Source organism: Sturnira hondurensis, unplaced genomic scaffold (genome assembly GCF_014824575.4).
Source record: "Sturnira hondurensis isolate 20B ecotype Veracruz unplaced genomic scaffold, ASM1482457v3 Scaffold0002840, whole genome shotgun sequence".
NCBI lineage: Eukaryota > Metazoa > Chordata > Mammalia > Chiroptera > Phyllostomidae > Sturnira > Sturnira hondurensis.
The window spans coordinates 26509494-26531637 of record NW_028075471.1 but is presented as its reverse complement, the minus strand read 5'-3'; the positions used below and the strand labels follow the sequence as shown (position 1 = coordinate 26531637).

The window sequence follows — 22144 nt, the reverse complement described above, 5'->3', positions numbered from 1 at the left end:
ACTCTAGAATGTGCCTTTCCATTTTACAGCATTATCAGCTTATTAAAATAAAGAAACACTACAAGCTTCTTTCTTTATTTTTTCTCTGCTGATGGCTGGATAAACATTCAAGGCAGGTAACGTTTGTTGAGCACCATGTAGTTCTTTTGGTAGGCATCCTGGGGTTGAGAGGTTGATAGTTCTTTTCGTCTTTGTTCTCGGGAGTAGAGTCAAGATAGAGTATAGATAACTAACTACAATCTAGGGGCCATCTAAGACCATGGTTTTAATAGGTACCTTCCAGGATTCTGCAGCATTGTTGAGACAGGGTATGTGATGAAGTGGCTATAACCGCTAAGGGCTACACGGACTATCAAGAAGATGGAGAGACCGACCCACAATGGGTTTACGGCCTAGAACTGGTAGAAGACCAGCTCCACCCAAATGGTGACTAATTTCATTCACCGCAATCCCTAGCCTCATTATACTCACTGTAACTCATTAGCATGCTAAGGAAGTGCCACTGCTACCCTAAATGGAAAGCCTATATAAGGACACCACATGGCCAGTGAGGCTCTTGCAAGAAATCCCCACCCATTCCTGGACAAATCCTAAATACTCCTCCCCTCATGGCATGCCCAACTGCCAATTCAGTAAACCTCAATACAGGACGCAGATCTTGCTATAGGAGGGCTGCACCGTCTGTGGAGGAGCCCACTCTCTATCTCACCGCTTCTCTAATAAACTCACTTTCCCTTTAATCTCTATGCCGGCTTGAATTTGAATGTTTTCCTGCAGGAAGCCAAGAGCCCACAGTGGATCTCGGACCTTTTGGGTTCCTGGACCCCCAGAATGCCAGAATCATTGTCTCAACGTGGACAAGAGCTGGCCAGAGACATGTTTGAAGTAAGTGACTTCTTTCTAGCTTTAAATTAGAAAAACAACTCCTCTCCATTTCCACTTGCCCCTTAGAAACCATGTCTTCTGTGGCTAAATATTTTCAGGTGTTCAAACTATATCTCAGTGCATGTTAGAATCATATTCCCTTCTTGAACTTAGTTATGTTTGTAGTTATCCTCTGAAATTTTATTTAAAAAAAACACTAGTAACTTGAACACCGATAATTATTTTACTTCTCCCTTTAGTATACATAGAGCATTGTGTATATATCTGTGTGTGTTCATGTCTAAAGCCACGGTAGGATAAGTGGACAGCAGGGTCAAGTCCTGCAAAAAAGGCAAATAAGATAGAGATTTAAGTATGTCTACTCAAGATCACTCTTGACTTTGTCACAAACCAGTGGCTTTTGTGACAAATGAGGTTTTCAAGTACTGGCAATATAATTTAGTGCTATTTAGGGGCATATCAATGACTTAGTTATATTTTCCATGAGGGCAGAAGACAGGTCATAATAGATCAATAAATTAATGAGCAGTGAGAAGAAATAGTAAGCAGAGGCAACTATCTGAGGAAACTTGGCTCAGAGGGGTGGGTAGAGGATTGACAAGTAGTTATTTACGTGGTTTTTTAAATGCAGGAGATTTGAGTACATTCATACGCTGGTGGGAAGACAGCATCCAAGAAGAGATCAATGATGTAAGGGTTAGAAGAGGTCACAGATTGAGTCCCACAGCAGATGAGAGGGAAGAGAAGGCAAAGCATAGAAGGAGGAAGCTACCTCAGGCACACTGGGGTCAGCTCTGTCTGGAATGGAAGGGTGGTAAGGTAGGAGGACCACCAGGGTCATGGGGTCAGTTAGGGGCAGAGCCCACCTTGTACCAGGCCTGGAGGACCATGGAACACTTCTTGTCCCTTCCCTCATGGAAATGGCCCAAGTGCTTCACATATATTAGGCTAAGCCAATGTAATTTTAAAATCCTACCATTCAGAAATAGCCAGATATTGGCCATTTCATATGATCAGTCCAGTATTGGCTCATTTGGCCCACACAACCACTAAGTTAAGTTCCACATTTTACCAACAAAGAGACTAAGAAGCAGGGCAAGGTGATTAATCTGCCCAAGGTCACCCAGTAAGGAGATCATGGAGCTAGGATTTGAACCCCATGCTGTAGGTCCAGGTTCAAGGCTCTTGACTCATTGAACTTATCGTTTGAACTTATTCTTTCTCTGTGAACTTCCAGACCCTCTTCTTGATTCCTCAGCTATGGGAGAGGGTTGGAGAGTGGGGAGGTGGGTGGGGTGAGGGAGCAGGATGAAGGGTGGGGGCCAAGGTTGAGGACCTGTGATGGCTTTAGGTAGGCCTCCATTATCAGCTGCCTGGGTCCTACGGTATTTGATACATGCACATTTAATGAATACAATATTCTGGCAAACTACATCAAAAAAACCACTGATACATTTATTCACAGTCATATTTTTCTGGTAGGTACACAGGTGAATTTTATCTGTCCTCCAAAATTCAAAAGCAACTCTACCTCCCTGGCTGACCAATGTCTGCTTAGTTGAGATTTGGAGTAAATATCCAGCCCTGGCCACAGTGAAACAAGCCAAGCAGTTTTTTTGAACACGCTTCATGTCAACAGCCTCCCCATTTTAAATAGACTTTTTATTGCAATGATGCATTTTATTGGAAACTGCATCTCTGAGGCATGGTTCTTACCCTTTTCTGCTCCTACTCGAAGAACACACAGCGGCCTGGGAGCTTTTGGACAGAAGGCCATGCCCAGTGATTTACAAAATGGAAATGTGGCATTATATGCCAATGGCATTTACTTTTGTGGCAGCTCAAGCGGCAAAAAGCCACATGCCAGACCCCACGGATCCAGCCCAGTCACGCAAAGGGATATGAGAACAAGAAATGAGGAAATAGGACCAGAAGGGTTCCAGGGAGTTGGCCATCCCCAGCATTTAAAACATGTAATCACTGGGACAAGAATCAAATCTTTCTACTCCGATGACATTCTCAGGGAAAGCAATTTTTTTTCCTAATTAAGAGAACTTTGGGAGATAAAGGTACCATGAAACAGATGATTTCTGTGAACTGTGTGATGTGCTCACATTTTCTATTTAACATGCCGGCTGCACATGTTCCTTGGGTGTGCCTGAGGAGACGGCGTCACCTAAATGGCATGGGCTTCTGGAAGGATGCCTGTCCTCTGCACTGGAGAGTCCCTCAGCAGCCACTGGGAAGGGATAAGGCCCATTATTGACATTATTTTCCACACTGGCCTGCAAACAAAAAAACAGGACTAGTGGGGAGACAGAACATCCCCTCAAAGGCCAGGGTAGGTGGGCTAAGCAGGCCTAAGAGAGAAATAAGAAATGAGTGAAGGTGAAAAAATGAACCAGAGGGATTTTTTTTTTAACTCAGGGTTCCAACCATGCTCCTCATCAGTTTATTTTGCAACTGTTCAATGTCTTTGCAGCTTTCTGCTCACTTTACATAAAACCACAGATGTGAAAAATAATTACTACTGTCATTTTTATTAAGAAATGAGTGGCAAAATCATTTTGTAACTCCCTTAAAATTTTGACATCTGAAGAAGAGATTTGGAATGAAAGGTCTAGAAGTGTTTCTCAATAAGATCTGTTGGCATTTGGGGCCGAAAATTCTTTATTCTATAGAACTACACAATACTAAGTATCTATGGTCTCCAGGAACAGAACAATTAACTCAGCTTACTGTCCAGGCAGACCATTTTAAATAATGAGTGAATTAAATATTTAGGGCAATGTATTCATTGGACATTCACCCCAAATTAATTGGGCAGATACCACTTAAAAATACCTCTGGAGGATATTGATATTTAAAGCTATGGTTTGTGCTTCCAACGATATGTTGACTTCATTTGGAAAGACAGGTTTATAAATAAACTACTCCTATACAGCTAGAAGGCACTTTTTGAAAGAAATTCTGAATTCCATGCTGTAGGGGCAGGGGTGCAGAATTCCATGTTGAATGAAAACAAGATGGTCACGATCTCACTGAAGTGGCATTTGTGCAAAATCCTCAAGTTGAATCCCAACAGGTACACGGGGGAGTTATTTCTGGTGGAGGGAAGGAGGATGAGCAGATACCCGAGCCATGAAAGCATTATGGCATGCACAAGGAATGGTGGGCAGGTAAGCCTAGGAAGATCTTAGGTCAGGTGAGGACAGAAGCACAAAAAATACATTAGGTGAATTAAAGAGAAATCTGAGCATCTTGGTGTAAGACCATGAAACTTTATGAGGTGGGCAATGGACACAGATGGACTAAAAGCAAGGATGATATGGTCCGAGCTGTGTTGAAGGGCATTTGGCAAATGGGAAGGTTTCAGAGCTGGGAGATACATTACTAGCACAGCTGGTATCTTAGTCATCTATTGCCACACTAATGCTGTGTAACAAATAATACCAATAGCCCCGAAGTTCTTCTCATACTCGCAGGTATATAAGTCAGTTGAAGTGGCTGTTTTAAGCTGTAATTCTGTGGGTAGACTGTGAATGCCTCCTTCTGAGACCTTAGTTGGCTCCTTAATCTTCTGTTTTGCCTTAAAGAACACATCCCTTCATAGATGTGCATTTTCAACTCCCTTTTAACATAATTTACTTTGTAATTGCAAGGTAAATATTTTCTTTTAAATCAAGGAGGACTTTGTATTTCATGAGATTACCTCTAATCATATTCTTCTTAACTATCCAACTCTGATTCTTATCTGCCCTTTAATTTAAAATGCCTAAATCTCATTATGCCTTACTTAAAATGTAGGTGACTTCCTTTGAATTGGTCATATACTCTTAAAACAATTTCTAGGCCATTGTCAAGTCCCTTCTATAACCCAGAATGGAACAGGGAATTCCACACAGTGCCCCAGCAAGCAGTTAATGGAAGGGGAAGAAGTTTGAGAAGTCACCGAAGAGAGTTATATGGAGCAGTTAACTTAAAGAGTCATCACAATTGTCATGTCCAGGGGTGGTGTGCCCTGGAACCAAGGGACTGACACGTGCCACTTCTGCCTGGTGGAAGAACTGACCAATCCTTTCCTTCTCATAGTTGGCAAGTCTTGAGTTAGCACATGTTACACATGCAAAAAAAAAGATGCACTGATTCTAGAAGGACTTTGGAAATGAGAACTCTAAGCCAGACTTTACACAAAGAGAAACTCAGAAGATGTACCGGTATACTTACTGATATGAGTCTTATCCAAAATTATTCAAGAGACTAAGCCATCATAAATATCACTCCTTTTTATACATGCTCCAGTTTCAGAGAATGTGGAGAAAGCAAAGCACATAAGCAGTGTTTTCAGCCAATGAAACCCAGTAGTTAAGCTTGAAACTGATTTTAAACAGTGCAGCCATGTCTTGGGGAAATTACATGAACAGAGGCAGCAGTATCTAATGCTTTCTGGACGACTTAGGATCCTCCTGTATTTCCCCCCTCGTAAGGAGGTATGGCCGGGCTGTTAAAGGCAAACCCAGGACAGTCCCTAGCAATGGGCCACTCCAAGGTCATCTCAGTGTCCTCCCATCAGTCACTTTGACCTTGTATTTGACCTTGTACTGCTGAAGCCATTGTGTCAGCGCATGAGATGGGCTTTCTACTCAGTTAACCAGCCAGCACATGGGAGGAGCTTGTCCCCCTCCCCTGGGAGTGGTTGCTGTCAGCGGTGCCCCGAGGAGCCTTTTTCCTTTCAGAGCTTTTAGAACTGAGATGCCTGGTGTTCCGGGCTGGATGGAGTCAAGCTGTTTATCCACCCGACAAGGCTGAGGGCTCTGAGCCCGCCCGGCTGTGGGCATTTTCCTGGCTCCATCTCCTGGATGATGAGCCTGAAGCTCATGGCGTTAGGTCCCCTGCACAAGGTCATCCAGCTGGCAGCGGTGCCCTGCCACTGTGAGTCAGCTAAGCCAATGCACTCCTCACTTGGGAACTGGTCATTCCTGCTTTTAATCCTTAAGCTGTGGCCAACATCTCCTTTTGCAGACAAAGTCCAATGGAGTTCTATTCAGAGGGATGGAGAGATCTGCGTTGATAGATATTGGAACAAACTATCTCAGGGAATCAAAGCAGGTCAATTATACTTCAAGATCAAGTGCAAATTCCTGTCAGCTTAGGTTTATCTCTTGAGATCAGCACCTCTCCTTTGTAGGGGGCAATTTACAAAGCTACCCTGTGTGGACCATTATAATCTTCACCATGTCTCTAGGACATAGGCGTGTTATCATTATTGCTGCTGCTGCTGCTGCCAGTTTACAGATGAGAAGGAACGTGGCAGCTAAAGGACATGCTCAAGGTCACCCTGCTGGTCAGGGGCCACAATGGGATAGTCACCAGACTCTTCTGCTGGCTTTCAGTCTCGGCTCTTTCCTCCCTGCCTTGCACTCTCAGTGGTGGGGAGGAGGAAGGGGAGGTTGTGTCCCCAGGTGGTTAAATTTGGTTCTTGGAGGTGGAAAATAAAACCCAACCTACTCTTTTTTATGTACAGAGCACAATATATATATATATATATACATATATATATGTATACACACATATTACATATATATGTGTATACACACATATTACACATATATGTGTATACACACATATTACATAAACAGATAACAATATATCTGTATCATTAAAATTTGGCGGGAGGGAAGCACATGTAAAAAGCTTGTGAGAAGAGCAGTGATGTGAGTTTGTGAACTCACACGCCTCTGCTCAGTGGCCTCCTTGTTGGGTCAGACCCAAGTCACGTGGGATGGGCACGTTTCCTTTTAGTGAGTGCACACACTGGGCTGGACCGGGAGGGAGACCCACTGAAAAAGAAATCCGCGAAGTCGGCCTCTTTCTCGGCCCTCTTGCTGCCCCTCAGTAGCATAACTGATATTGATGAGGCCAGAGCAGACACACTTTGATTACTGTCCAACTGAACACAGCCGACCCTACGAAAAACAGTGGCAGCCCATTCAATGAACAGTTCAAAAGCACTCACTTGAACACACACACACACGAAACCATTTGCTACCTCTCTAACAGAAACATGGGAGGAAAAATAAACCTATTCATATGATGCATTTGCTTCTAGAGAAGGTTCGATTTTCTTTGTGCCAGACCTAAAGGCCTTTGTGCAACATGACAAGCCTTTTGAATAAATTCTCATAAACAGCCTAGACAGCTGGAAAATGGATAACCCCACTGTATGACATTAGGGCCCTTTAACAGACTTCTCCTCTCCTTAAATATTAATGTTTCAATTACAGCGTACACCTACTTTATTAGCCACACCGGCCTCGGTTCCGATCAATACCAGCAGCACTAGATGGAATTCTAATGAAGAGAAACAACGCCGCATCCTCCCCAGCTTCCCCTGGGCGCAGACGCACAAAGCCTCCTTTCACAACTTGCTCCAAGATATTTTACAGTCACCTGCCTCATGCAAATGTGGCTCATGTTTATTCATGCAGAGGGTTACAGACTACCTTTCATTCCCTGAGCCAGCTCAGCTAACCAACAGCATCTGCCTCACTATCACGTTGAGCTGGCCTAGCCTAGAGAGGGGACTCCTGAATATGTAATTGCCCCCTGAGATACATGCACAGAAAGTCAGTAAGCTGGGAGCCATTTGGGAGCAAAATGTGTTTCTTTTTTTTTTATTTGTGCAGTCGCTGCTTTTAGGTTTCAAACAATCCCTTTTACATACTGAACCCTAACCTACTAGATGCGACTAGTTAGTGGGTATTTTCCGCAGGTAATCTCCCAGGGGGCTCCTTGAGATGCCTGCTCTGTTCTGCCCTCTAAGTCCCCCTGACCGAGAGTTTCTCCCACTGACTCCTGGGAGCCTGTAGCCTGGCCAGGGCAGCTGTGGCTTTGTTCCGTGGGCCTGGTTCTTCCCTGGGCCCACGGTCTCCTGTTTGAAGGGATGGATTCTTATCTGCAAACCTGAGATTGTAACCTCTATCATGTTGAGCTTTGCTTATTATGCTGTTGGGTGACGTTTTAAAATAGTGCTTTTATTCTTGAGTGGCTATGTTTCTCGGTGGTGAGTTTCTTCTACTTTGGTAATCTGAAAGCATAGCAATGCCACTGGAACTTGATTTTTAATGCCGATTTGAGAGTATCTAAAGCAACACCAATGCCACGAACAAATATTTGGATGGTGCCTAGAAGGCTCAGCCACCCCTCAGCTGTCCTCAGCAGAAAGGTCTAGGCGACTAGGTAACTGCTGAAGAGTAATTACCTACCAGCCATTATGGACACGAGAGGTGTGTGACCTGTTGATTTCTAGGCTGATTCCCACGGCATATCACACTGAAAACTGAGGTGTCTAATAAAGTTGTTTAGAGGAAGACACCACCAAAATCCATGAAATTTTCAGCTTCAACACTACCTCTGCCACTAAATGAGTTATTTAATTCAGTTAAGAACTTTACTTGAGGTATACAGACAGCTTTCCTTTACTCCACTCCCTTTTTTCTAACATAATGGCCAAGAAATGTCTTCTTCTAAAAAATGCAATTAAAAAAAACAACTCATAGACACAGACAACAATATGGTGATTACCAGGGTCAAAGGGGAGTGGGGGAGGTAAAAGAAGGTAAAGGGGGGATAAGTGGTGATGGGAGGAGACTTGAATGGGTGGTGAGCATGCAGTACAAGGCACAGATGATTTGTTATAGAACCATACACCTGAAACCTATATAGTTTTATTAAGCAATGTTACTCCAATAAATTTAATAAAAAGTTTTAAAAAACTGCCATTTACTCATTTTTAATAGACAGAATCTATCTTATTACATACAAAAAGAACACTTTACCACTGCATATGACATTTTACTTCTTCAAAGCATTTTCATGTTATTACTTCAACTTAACACCACACCACCGTAAAAGAGAGAGATGAAATACTGATATCCACTTTTTAAAAGAATTTTTATTTTCAGGCATACTGCTCCTGAGTAGCAGAATCAGGATTAGAACCTGGGCCTTTCAGACTGATGGACAGGCTGTCTCACCAGTGCACACCATGTGTGCCACCAGCTGGTGATACGTGTTACACGTGTCACCTGACGGTGACCCTACCGCCATGACCCACCTTCACTGATCCAGTCTGCCTTAACAAAAACCTTCACTGGTAGCTCCGACCCCACCCTAAGATTTGGCTGGTGTGTGTAGCGGCTGGGCCCTGGGCTAACAGGGTTCCAAATCCCTCCCCTTTGTTGATTCCAATGCGAGATTAAGAAACACTGCCACACACACACGTATAGATTCTGATGTGTAGGCCCTTGTTAGACTTTTTAAGGGGAGCCGCCAGTGACAAAATCCGCCCGTGAGACACCTGTACCAGAAATATCCATATCACTGCATCCCCTTTCCTGCCCTGCTCAAAAATGAGGGCGCCGATGACATGATGACAGGGCCCCATGTGTGCCAAGGTGCCCAGCGGCAGTTCATCTCCCCTCGAATGCTCATAACCATGAATAATGCATGCTCTCGAGTATCAGTGATAAAGGGCGAAGATGCAGAATACAAACCCAATGGCCTGAATCGAAGGATCACTCTGCAGAGACCACTCTACCGAGAAATCCAAAGAAAGTACTTCCAAAGTATAAATATTTTAATCACTCTCTAGTTCTACTTCTCTCATATACATGAAAAAAAAATCCCATCTGCCGCTTCCCAAGTCCAGAGGAGGAGAAAGACCGCCCCTCTTCAAATCTCAGCTCATGCAGCAGCATGGACTACCCAGCGCACCCAACACCTACAGGCTACGGTCCCATCCAAGGTGGGATGTCGAAGAGACTCCCACGTCTGCTGGAATCGAGTCTTGTTTGCTGGGAAGACTGAATTTTGGGTTGAGGGCTACCACTCCTTCAGTAATAAGCTAAAGAAGGTGGACCTCGTGTTTCAGGTTCCAATCTGCTACCCACGCTTCCATTCAAAATGGCCAGAGCCTGAGACGATGTCAAAGAAAGTTCAAGAGAAATTAAGTCTGATGTTGAGCTTCTTTACAGTATTTCCAAATTCAAATTTGGACAATCTTGAGAGACAAGAAAAAACATTAACTCGAACCAGTAACACCAAACCCACATTGGTTCCTAAATTCAATCACTTCTGCTTCCGAGTTAATGACAAGGAGAAAAGTGAACTGATTAAAATCTCTCTTTTCCAATTTATATCTGCTAAAACAGAGCAGTGGTTAATAGACTGACAGCAGGGAAAAAAATCAGAAAGTTATCTTTCACACTGGATTAGTGGCTTTCACACAGGGACATAAAAGGAAAGGGATATAATTATGCCTGTGCTTGAGCACCCACTACCAGGACTCTGTGGCTGATATTATTCTGGTCTACGAGCAAAAAGGAAAACAACAAAAAAAGCTCATCTGCCCATGTTTCATTAATTTTAACTGATACACACACCTATAAATCAATCCACCTACGAATTAAATACCCATTACACTAGGGGAAATGCTGGCCCTTCTATTGAGGCCAGGTGCTAATGCCCAGATTCTGTGAACGTGTTACCTTCTATGGCAAAGGGGAGTTTAGGTTGCAGACAGAATTGAGGTTGCTCATCAGCCCACCTTAAAATAGGGAAGATGATTCTGGTGGTCCAGTGTAATCACAGGTGCCCTTAAAAGTGAACAATCAAGGCAGAAGAGGGATCAAACTGATGAGACATGATGTGCGAAAGAAGGAAACGGAAGTCCTGAGAAAAGGTGGCAGAGAGGTAGAGATCCACAAGAGTATCAAGCTGAGCTGGAATTCATGTATTACATTATGTTGCATGCGCAAGCCCACGAGCCCCCCTGGGTTAGCTGTGAGATCCAGCCCTTAGACTTTTAGAAAGAGCCATGTCCCTAGGACCGGGTCAGCAGACATGGGTCATGAGGCCAACCACACAGTGACAAATTAGAAGAATTAAAGGCTTACATACACCTGGACTGTCATTACTGTTAATAGGACGTTTATGTCAGGATAAAGACTTTGCTTATCTTGAAAAGTGTACACGATGCTTCTGCTTCCTCTAAGGCGGTGAACACTCTTCCCTCCACCCAACATTTGCTCACAGAAAGAAATAAGAAGTTCACACTCTTGCAGAAAACCCAAGGACACCTCCATTCAAAGAATCAAATGCTTTCTCTAAACCAAAAAAAAAGTTCCATATATACTTAACTCTCCAAAAGAGATCTTGTGGTTTAACAATAACCCTTTTTGACACAGCCAAGGGCAAACTGTCTCAACACACCTAGAGTCCACAAAGAAACCGAGTGACCTAGACCAAACAGGCTCCCTGATCTTTCTCCCTGTGGTAGCCCCTGCACAGGTGGGAGGAAGGCATTATCCCCAGTTGACCTTGCAACAACGACACATCCTAGAGCCATGCCATGAAAGGAAAAGCTCATCTGGGCCTTATTCTTCACAAACAGAATGAAACTGCTTCAAGCTTACTCCCAGAGACAGCAGAGCACCACCAACCCAGACTCGGGTCATTCTTTCTTCTCTCTCAAGGCAGATAAGAACCAGAGTCCTCCCCATTTTCCCAACTTACCACCTGCCTCCCCCCCCCCCACCCCAGCTAAGGGGCCATGCAAAGAGGAGGCACCATGGATGGCACGATGCTGCCTCTGCCCTAGAGTCACCTCACCTTGTTGAAGTCTTCAGAAGTAGCCCTCATCTCCTTCCATGTTTTGTTCAGGAGCTGGATACAGATGCAGAAAAACTCCTCGAAGGATCTGTCATGGGTAAAGAACATCGGGTGGAAGTCGTTGCAGGTCTCACTGGCTGGAGGAGAGAAAAGGGAAAGAAGGGAAGATGTTTGAGAAGTGATACGGGAAGAGCAGCGGTGGGGGGCACTCCGAGGAGAGAAGATGGGAGCTTCAAAGTTTAAGGTCAGGTGGTCAGACCTACCCTGAGGCACAAATTTTAACGAAAGGAAGTCAGCTGCTAAGCCACACCATGACAGGAGCCTAATGGCTGGCCGTTCCAGGACCCCTGGTGCTGAGTACGCGTCTGCATCTGCCTCCCTCACCTTATAAAGACTACGCCAACCACCCCTCTCAGGCACAGCTCCTCCTTCACCTTTAATTTCCCCTTTCCCAACGGGATAACTGGCAGAGGATGAGCTTTCCTGAATACACAATTAATTGCAACTTTGAAAATAGTATCCTTGATTATTTCTTCAGGGGGCTCTTTTTTCCTCTTAGGCAATGAGCAGGGGACGTTTGAGACTGTTAACCATCTGGTGCCATTAACCATTGCTTTGTATTTCCAGACACGGGTGGCTGGAGGCTAAAGCAATCCAAATGGCTCGCAAGGCTGCCACTGGTCCAATCCTGGGCCACACCAGGAGGTCAGCCAGCCCCGCTGTGAGCCCCATGCAGCAGAGCTGCCCGGGGCAGACCCCATGCTCTGAGTCCTGGCTGCTGCCACTGCTCCCCTTCCCTGACCAGCGCCCCAGCCCCAGCCTTCTTCTCAGGTCTCCGTCAAGGTTACATTCTTAGAGCCCTTTTACGTGAAGCACGTTTGATCTTACTGTGCATCTTACTGCTTATGTCTAATGGGTGAGGACACTGGGGCCCGAGGAACTAGGCTTCGTGGCTCCCCTACACAGGATCCAAAGTGGGTTTCTTCTAATTTTTTATCCTCACCTGAGGACAATGTTTTTCCTTTTAGAGAGAGAGGGGTGGGGGAGAAAGAGGTGAGGGTGGGGGAGAAAAACATCAACTGGTTGCCCTTTTGTTGCCTTCTTGTACATGCCTCCACTGGGGATCAAACCTGCAACTTGGGTATGTGCTCTGACTGGGAATAGAACCTGTGAGCTTTGGGTTTACTTGACAACACTCCAACCAACTGAGCCACACAGGCCAGGGCCCTGAGTGTTTTTTTTAAAATGTACTCTTAAATACAGTAAAAAGAATTCCTAAAAGACTAATTAGTCTTAGTCTTCAAGGCTCCAAATGGTGGAATTTCAAGCCCTAGAAACCCGGGAGAGGAGGAGGGCGGGAGCGGGTTATAGCAGAGACCTCGGTACTTGTGGAGAGCCCTGCTGTGGCTGTGTGGTGGAGCCTCTAGTCCACCTAGAAGCCTCTTGTGCAGGCAGAGGGGCCTGGACCAAACGTAACAGGACATGCTCTGCTCTGGCAGGATCACAGCTGTTACGCACCAACCTCTTCTGTCTTTGTGCTTTAGGCGTATTTAGGCATACAGTGAATGCCTGGCCTCCGAAACAGTTTACAACGACCACAAAGTGCTCTGTGTTTGGACAGCTCACCCCCTGCCCTCCCGCAAGGGTGGAACCCCAGATGAAAACAGGTGAAATCTTTCAGACAAGGGAAGAACACAGGCTAGCACCCATGTGAGTGAGTTGTAGAGAAAGGGTTAGGGCCTGGGGTCCCAAGACGGGTTTGGATCCAGGCCATGGCAAACAGAAATAAGCCATTTCCCCTTCCTGAGCCTTGTATTTCTTAAGCAAAAAAAAAATCCCCAAAACAAAAAAACTAGAAATGAATCTCCATTGCCTTCTGCAAAGGCCTTGAAGAGGATCAAATGACATGATTCTTGGAAAAGTGCTTTGAGTGCATAAAAGCTGATGCAGATACAGAGAAAGGTAGGTGGTGTCTGATAAGGCATCTTGGGTCTGTGCATCCTTTCCAGGAACACCAGTTGTTCTTTGATTTCCTCTCAGTTCCTAGTCCAGCCTGTTCATATCTCAGAAACTAGAGGCAAGAACACATAAGTCACCCAACACCCAGCCTGCATGACCAGCAGAGATGGCAGGAGCAGAAAAGGTCTGACCTGAGGGGTAAAGCTGTTCCAGGAACGCAGAATGCACACACACAGGCAGACAGTGTGTTTGCTGCTCTTGGAGATCCCCCTCATCCTAAACTCTGAAGCCAAGGCCATTTCCGTCTACAGAAGGACTTGAAAGCACCTTTGCCATCTAAGAACCCCTTATAATCAAATCATCACACTCGCTCTTTCTGGCCCAGTGTAAGTATATGTGTACTTCGTGTCCTAATGTTTTTATGGGATTGCTGCAGCTGAGATAGCTGGGCAAACGAGAACCTACAAGCCCTGCTCGTAGGGAAGGGGGGGAGGCAGCATCTCTAACAATAGGGACAATTTGTTGGGTCATGTAATGCACTGAGGGCTCTACCAGCGTTATTCTCCCAACAACCCTGGAGCCAGGCATCATGCTTATCTTCATTTTCCTTATGAAGAACATGAATCTGGGAGGAATTAACCCTTCTATGATGAAGGTTTTTTTCAGGGGGCCCCAAATGAGCATTTGAGACCCACAGTTTAGTCGACCCAGTGGAAGGCTTCCTGCCTTAGTTGGCATCGAGAGTTCAGGGCATTTCCCTCCACTGGCCGCTTTGAAAATGAGTGTCTTCCCCGAAGCTCCGTGATCTCCTTGCACTCCTCCCCCAGGAACTAGGCTCTTGACCTGCATCTCAACGGGGATCCCGTGGGATTGCAGGTGCACAGGCAGAACAGGGTGATGGGCAACACCTGGCCATGTGATGGTGACTACAATGGCCACACCATGCCACACCACTGCCACCAGCCACACGTCATGCTCAGGATCACTCATTTCTCTTTTTAAAAAATAAGAAATAGAAGAGCTAGAAAGATTAGGGGACTTGTGCCAGAAGAGTCAGAAAGATCACGTGGCTTCCAAGTGGCAGAGCTGGAGTACAAACTCAGGTCAGCTTGCCCCCAAAGCCCGTTGTTTTTCTGTTGCATTCATGTCTTTGTGCTGTTTCCCAGTCAAGCCTACCTCCTCTGCACCCCCGCTCCCAACACACATCTGAAAGAATTGCTTTTCCATCCATAGGTGATATTTACAAAGTAAAAATCCTGCAAACGGTACAGCTTTAACTGTTCACACATAGGGTATATCTAGCAGCTGGGATTCCTTTGTTTTCTCCCTACTGGCCATGACCCGAGTGAAGTTAGAGTCGGATCACCAGGGCCACATCCTCTTCTGGATCCTTCTCCACCTCTCCCTGGCTCAGCCCAAGCTGCTCTCTTGGCGACTCTCTGGAGTAACCAAGAAACAGTCTCCCTGGTTCTACTTCTGCTGACCTGACTCTTTCACCTTCCTCAAGACACTGTCAGCTTCTCCACATCCACACTTTCTCCCAGCCAGCCAGTCACTGGGGGAGAATGTCACTGGATGCACTGATTTGACTTATTTCAAGAAACTAACAGATTGGCTTTCTTGTTCATAGAACTCTGATTTTGTTCAGTGTGACAGTGCGCCCACCTAAAAACTACATTTCCCAGCTTCTTGTGACTAAGAGTGGTCATTACAACAATCCCCACCACCAACAGATAAATGGAAATTGCTGGGTAGAGTTTCCAGGAATGACCTTTAAAAGTGAGGGGAGACTTCATTGGCTTGTCATTTTTGCCTCTTCCTCCACACATCAACTTTTTCATGGTTGGAACATGGGAATGATGACTGGAGCTCTTGCAGCCGTTTTGTCAGGATGAAAATGAGGGCTATACCTTAGAGAGTTAAAGCAACTCCTGATGACACTATTGAGTCGGCATGTCAACCCTGAACTGCTCTCCTAAAGAATTCGTTGGAAACAATTTGTTTGAGCTACTGTTTTCAAGTTTTCTGTTACTCTTATACATATGAAATTACTGACATGGAAACAAACTTATGGAAGCACACAGATATTGGCATAAGAGAACATACGTCCAAGATCATTGGATGCCCTAGAAGAAATAGGGATGAAGAGGGAGGATAATATAACAGTTATAGTCAGATAGACCTGCACTCAATGACCAAATCTGGCATGCCCTAGCATGCTTTGTAACCTTAGACAGTTAAATTTCCTGAATCTGTTTCTTCATCTGTAAAATACAGGACCATATAAGGCGGGGGTATCAAACTCATTTTCACCGGGGGCCCCATCAGCCTCATCGTTGCCTTCAAAGGGTTGAAATAATTTTAGGGCCATATAAATATAACTACTCCTTAAGGTGAAAATGAGTTTGACACCCGTGATATAAGATTTGCACAAGCATCAAATTAGATTATGTACATAAAGGGTGTGGTGAGGTGCCTAGCCATAGTATAGGCCTGGTAAACAGTGGCTATTAGGTGTTATTTTTGTCATCCCTATCAGCACACTTCATAGCTTCTTACAGACTTTAACAAGTCTGGGAGAAAGAAAACTCTGGTGGACAGTCTTTGGGGTCTCACTGATGTGAAGGAGGTGGGGCTCAAGCAATCATTCCTGTTTTTCGTAAATCATTGAGGTACAATTAACCACAACATTGTATCAGTTTCAGGTGCACAATATAAGGGCTCATTATTTGTATATACTGCAAAATAATCACCACAATAAGTCTAGTCAGTGCCTACCACGCACGTTGTTACAAACTGTTGGTGTGGACTCCGAATGCTCACAAACATCCCTGTCTCACAGAAGAGAAAACTGAGGGAGAGTGAAGCTCAGTGGCTTCCAGAGACAGGGCCAGGACTCCCAGCCTGCCCTCTGTCCCCAAAGCCAGTGCCTTCGACCCCCCACCTGGAAGGGCTGGCTTGCAGTCATCCTAAACCTCTTTAGAAGACTCATCCCTGGCAGTGAGGAATAGGCAGACGACAAATCAAAAATAACTTTGCCTTGACATGTTACACAGAATCAATGACAAGACCCTAGTGTGTTGGGGGATTTATGACTCCTAGTGTTAAGAATGCCCCTGTATTAGAGGCAAGGATAAAGTACTAAATATTAATACAATTTCCCTCCAAAATGTTCAAATTACACATTTTCAGGAGGGAGGGTCATCAAGCAGGAAGGACCTGTCGAGATGACCTGGTCTGTTTTCCTCCCTCCTTTGCAGGTAACAGCAACAAGAAAGGCAAATGGCAGAAAGGGTGCAAAGACGCCGGGAGGCAGGTGGTCAGGTTCAAGTCCTGGTTCCCTCACCTACTGCTGAGTCACCTGAGCAAGTCATTTCATCTGCCAGTGCTTCAGTCTTTTCATCGTGAACTGGAGACAACAGGATGCACTTTTATCAGCTGGCTGTGACGATGAAGGGGGCACAGTGACTGCAGAAGTAAGCTCGATGCAGTTGTGTGCCCACGGTGTATGATGGGCAGTGTACATCCAGTGGAGCTTGGCCCAGGCCATCCCACTGATAAATGTGAACACTCGGCAGCCTAGTGGGAGAGCCTCAGTCTTGAGAATAAGGTCCTTAATTCATAGTTAAATGAACAAGCAAACAAAAACAGGGGGGTGAGGCTTGCTATTGCTTTTAAAAAACACTTATTGAGACAAAAATATTATATCAGTAGGCAATGATGTTACAAATAAAATTTGGAGAGAAATTTTCAATGAGACAAAAATAGTAAGACTTTTTAAAAAACGGAATTGTTAATTCCATTCACACTATTTTTAACACAATGAGATTCTACTTTATAAAAATCAACTTAATGGTCTTTCAGGTCTAGAATATTTAGGCACTGATTCACAGAGGTGAGGGTAAAAATTATTCATATTAATTTACTGACATCTAACTCATCACTAAATGGGTCAGCTTTGCGAGTAGCTATAATCCATGCACATATGTTATAAAAATAAAAAAAATAAGGAGTGTACACTTAGGTAGCAAATTGCCTTTCAACATTGATTTCTTCCTATCTTCCACTGGATACAGTGAACGCAGGCAGGCATCCGTACTGGAGCCTCAGAGAAGGAACAAGGGTTACCACACAACATACAAAGAACAGGTCTCAGGGCTGCCCCTGACCTTGAGAAGGTCATCTCCGCCCCTGGGTCCCAAGGTTCTTACCTGTAATTGAGATCGACTGCTTGGGCTCCTGCCAGGCCTAACATTCCAAGACTATATACGCTCAGACACACACATGCACACACTCGTAACACGCACGCGCACACACCACGGAATGCACTTTCTTCTCCCTAGTGCACATCCATAATATTGTAATAGGACTTGGAGACTCCTCCTGCCCTAAACTTTATTTCCTAAATTATTGTTTCCTTGAATGACAGGCTGGTTCTGCATTTCATTTAGGGTGTTAAGACATCAAAGTGGCATCAGATAGGCTTAGAAGGTGTTTGGTGACCTAGTATTCACTCTTCCTTTCATAAGAAAATTGTTAGTTGCTTTTACACCCTTTCAACCTATTAATATCACCTAATGCAGACCATCACATAATCAAATTGCTTCAATAAGGGCAGAATGACAGGGGAATGCATGTAATGTCTGTCTGCCAGATGCCAAAAAGCCCTGCTCCATGCTTTCCACAACCCTTGTTACACTAAGTGACACTGGACACCCATTTAAGAGCAACTAGAGGGTCACAGATTGGGGAGGCACCAGGCACATTCTGAGTATTTATTTATACAGAAAGAGGGATAAGCACTGGCCTGACGCAAAGGACATTTTGTTTCAAAACTCTGAGCTATAGGATGAAAGGGATGAATTATATGCCCATGAAAGCATTCGACACATGAGGACTGCCAGAGTGATGGTAAAGACATACTTGTTATCCACAGCATAGAAACTCAAACTAGAGCTATTTGTGGCACTAGGGTCAGTCTGGGTAAATGTAGTTATAAATTCTCACATGCAAATGTATATTTATACCTTTGCAGAAAATCTTACCCTGTGGCCTTGGCATTCTCTATTTTTAGATGCGGTATTCTTTAATGGCTTGGTTTCGGAGTTTTGGTACTGCGAGGGAAGATGTTAAAAGTTCAGACCTCTCGTAGGAGGGAGAGACAGAAAGGGGAGTGAGGGCAAAGAACTTGAAGTTCCCCCACTGCTGCTGAGTCCCGCCAATACAGAAGCTCCCGCCCCTGCTATTTCAGGGCTGGGGATCAGAGGCTAGGAACCCACTCAGCTCTTCCCCGCTGCTGAAGCCTGGTTTAATAGAACCGCAAATTCTTTCCTATCCTCTATCATACCTAAAAATAGTATGAAATTGACACTGAAAAGACACACAAAAGCTAATCCAATGCTTCTTTGTTCACCTTCTCTATGGGCTTTTTAAAAAGGACATCCAGAGAGGAAAAAAGTACTGATTAGCATTAGGGCTGAAAAATCACTCTAGCACAAAAGACAGCCAATTCAGTAACAAGGACCCGAGGCCCCATTCCAGGCATGCAATGTATGTTAAGAAAAGAGCAGAGGTTCTGGAGCCAGGCTGGCCTGGGTGCAAATCTTGGTGTCCCTAGTTGATAGCAATGCGACCTGGATCTTATTACACTCCCTCTGGACCTCTATTTCCTCATTAAAAAAAGGGACAATGCCTTATATCTCACCAGATTGCCGCTAGGATTAAATGCAAAGCAATACATGATGCATTACATTAAGCAATACATTAACTCAGATAAAATATGCAATCAGTAAATGCTAGCTGTTGCTAGTTTTAATGGCAAAATGATTACTGTTAGTTTAAATGACAAATCTGAAGGAATTACACTTTCAGATAGAAGGACATTATAAAACTGCAGTAATTGAAACATCTTGCTATTGGTCCATGGATAGAAAAATAGAACCACAGGATAGAAAAGGAAATTTAGATACAGACCTATATATGCAGTCACTAGATTTATGACGAAGGTACACAGCAATGGAAGGGATTTTCCATAACTTGTGAGGGGCCAATTATACATGCATCTGGAAAAATGAATTATGATTTCCTACTTTACACCTTCTACAAAAATCAACTCCAGGTGGATTACAGATCTTAGTATGAAAGGAAAAAACAGTGAAGCTTCTGTATAACACAGGAGAATCTATTCATGACACTCAGGTGAGCACTGATTTCTTAAACAGGACAAAACAATCATTAACCCCTAAGGAAAAAACTCTGATCAAATTATATTAAAATCATTGACTATTCATTAAAAGATACAATAAGGATACTGACCTGAGCATAGGAGGACTTGCAACATTACCTGACAATGAACTGCTATCCATGATATACAAACAGCCCTGCAACTCAGTAAGAAAAAGAGACAACCCAACAAAAAATGGGCACAATGTGAATAGGCACTTAACTAAATAGAATGTATAAATGGCCAATAGTCACATGGAAAAGTGCTCAGCTTTTTTAGTCACTAGGAAAATGTAAATTGAAACAACGATGATATACTTTCAAAATTCCACCAGCATGGCTATAGTAAAAGGAAAAAAAAAAGGGAAAATATTGCATGTTGGTAAGAATGTAGAACGAATGACATTCTCATATACTGTTGATGGGAGTGTGAATTGTTTACCCACTTGGAAAAACAGTTTGGTAGTATTTATTTCAATACCCCATAATACAGCAATTCTGCAGGAAGATATATACCCAACAGTAATGCATACCTACACGCTGCATAAGAATTGTATGAGAATGTCCACAGCAGCACTATTTGTTAAAACCAAAACCTTAAAATAAACACAATGTCCATTTAAGAGTTATTCATTAGATAAATTATAGTTTATTCATATAGAAACATGCTTATTATATACAAAGAAACGATTTTTAAAACTATACCACACACATCAATGAATTAAAAACATAATGTTGAATAAAAGGAGTCCTATATGAAAATATACTATAGAATCCTATTGATCTACAGCTCAAAACAGGCCATTTTCATGGAAGAAATTGGGGTGGGCGGTAGCCCAGTAGGGTCTCAGGCCATTGTGTAACATTCTCTATTTTGTTCTAGGTGGTAGCTAAATGAATAGTTGTTGGTTGGAAAATCCATTGAGCTGTGTTGTGTTCTTAGGATTTGAATGAACACTTAGTGCATTTAAGTTACACCTACATTAAAAGTTAACTTACAAAGTAGGACATGCACTTTCCACATGAATAAGAAAGGACAATGGCTTCTGAGACAGGGGAAAACTGTTTCTCATGACTTAGATGGGCTTTCTAGGAGCAGAGCTGGGTTTGCCCTGCTGGTCGCCTCTGGAACCAGGGATTGGCACTGCATGCAGCCCAGGTTTCTGGCTGGATACCAAAGCACATCCTAACCTGTCTCTGCAGGATCCTAATCCTAACTGGCATCATCTCCTCACATCGGTCAGAGGTCCCTCTCTACACCTGGACTGGAGTGTAATTTCATCTGGTGTCGGGCACACGAAATAGCATGGGTTCACGTTTTCCTTTGTGGATGGGGATCCTGACCTCACTAAGGAGTGCTGCTGCCGCTGATGGAAAAGCTGTGGTAGATTTAATGGTTGTATGAACTCTAAGAATAGTCACGAGTTTCTCCCTCCCTCCTTCTCTCCCTCCCTCCTTCCTTCTCTCCCTCCCCCACTCTTTCCTTCCAACCAAGGGTGTGCATGCCCACCTGTCTATCTGTCCATCCAACCATCCACCCATCAATTCATCCATCTATCCATCCATCATCAGACTGCAAGGTGGTTAAGAGCATGACCTTGGAGCCAGTCACTTGAGTTTGGATCCTGGCTCTGCTTCTCTTTATCTGATACAAGGACTTATCTGTCCTTGCCGGCTCAGGAGCAAGGACAGATAAGTAAAAGATGAGGTTGAAGAAGTAGGCTGGCATCAGATCTAATTCTTTGTCAACCACACTAGGGGTCTTATTATGATGACAATAACAGTAACTTGTAGCTTGGAGAAATGAATTAAGATACAGTGAGGGGATTTCCATAAAACACTTAGCAAAGTGTCTGGCATATAATAAGCACTCAATAAATGTGAGTCATAAGATATTGTATGGAATATAAATATGGTATGTAATTCACTCCCCCAATCGTGAATTTAATGTAAGGTTTAGATTGCAGGGAAATCGTAGTACTTTCACCGCCCTTCGTGAAGGCTCCTGGTTCTCCTGGAAAGTTACTGCATCCCCATTATCATCTTGCGAGATGTTTCACCAAAAGACAAAATATGCATAAATTCCAGTAAATTAAGATTTCTGAGGAAAGTAAGCTATGTGACCCCTGGAAGTTTGCTTAGAATTGAAAACTGGATCTTGCTGATAAGGCTCTGTCTTTGCTCTTTCTTTTGTCCTCCCACGGAAGCCACCCAAACGGGAAGGCAAATGGAGCCTGGACCCTTGAGATCTTATCTGTTGGCAAAATAATTGTTTCTGGATCCACTTTGTGCGTCTATGTGAGGGCTCTTTCTTGGCCCAAAGATGAAAAAAGCAGGAGAGAAAATGAATTCTGGGGAAAGAAATATCAAATGTGCAGTGTGAGTTAGCAATGCAAATCCAGGAGGG

At 44.0% G+C, this 22144-nt stretch overlaps 1 protein-coding gene across 2 annotated transcripts in view; it reads right to left on the bottom strand.

Moving 5' to 3' along the window:
* The window catches only part of ELMO1 (engulfment and cell motility 1), a 476071-nt gene that overhangs the window by 126894 nt on the left and 327033 nt on the right, over nucleotides 1–22144 (bottom strand). For both annotated transcript variants that reach the window (XM_037041133.1, XM_037041135.1), the window contains exon 16: nucleotides 11557–11693. In XM_037041133.1, coding sequence (XP_036897028.1) covers nucleotides 11557–11693 — 137 coding nt within the window. The remainder of the gene's footprint in view (nucleotides 1–11556; nucleotides 11694–22144) is intronic.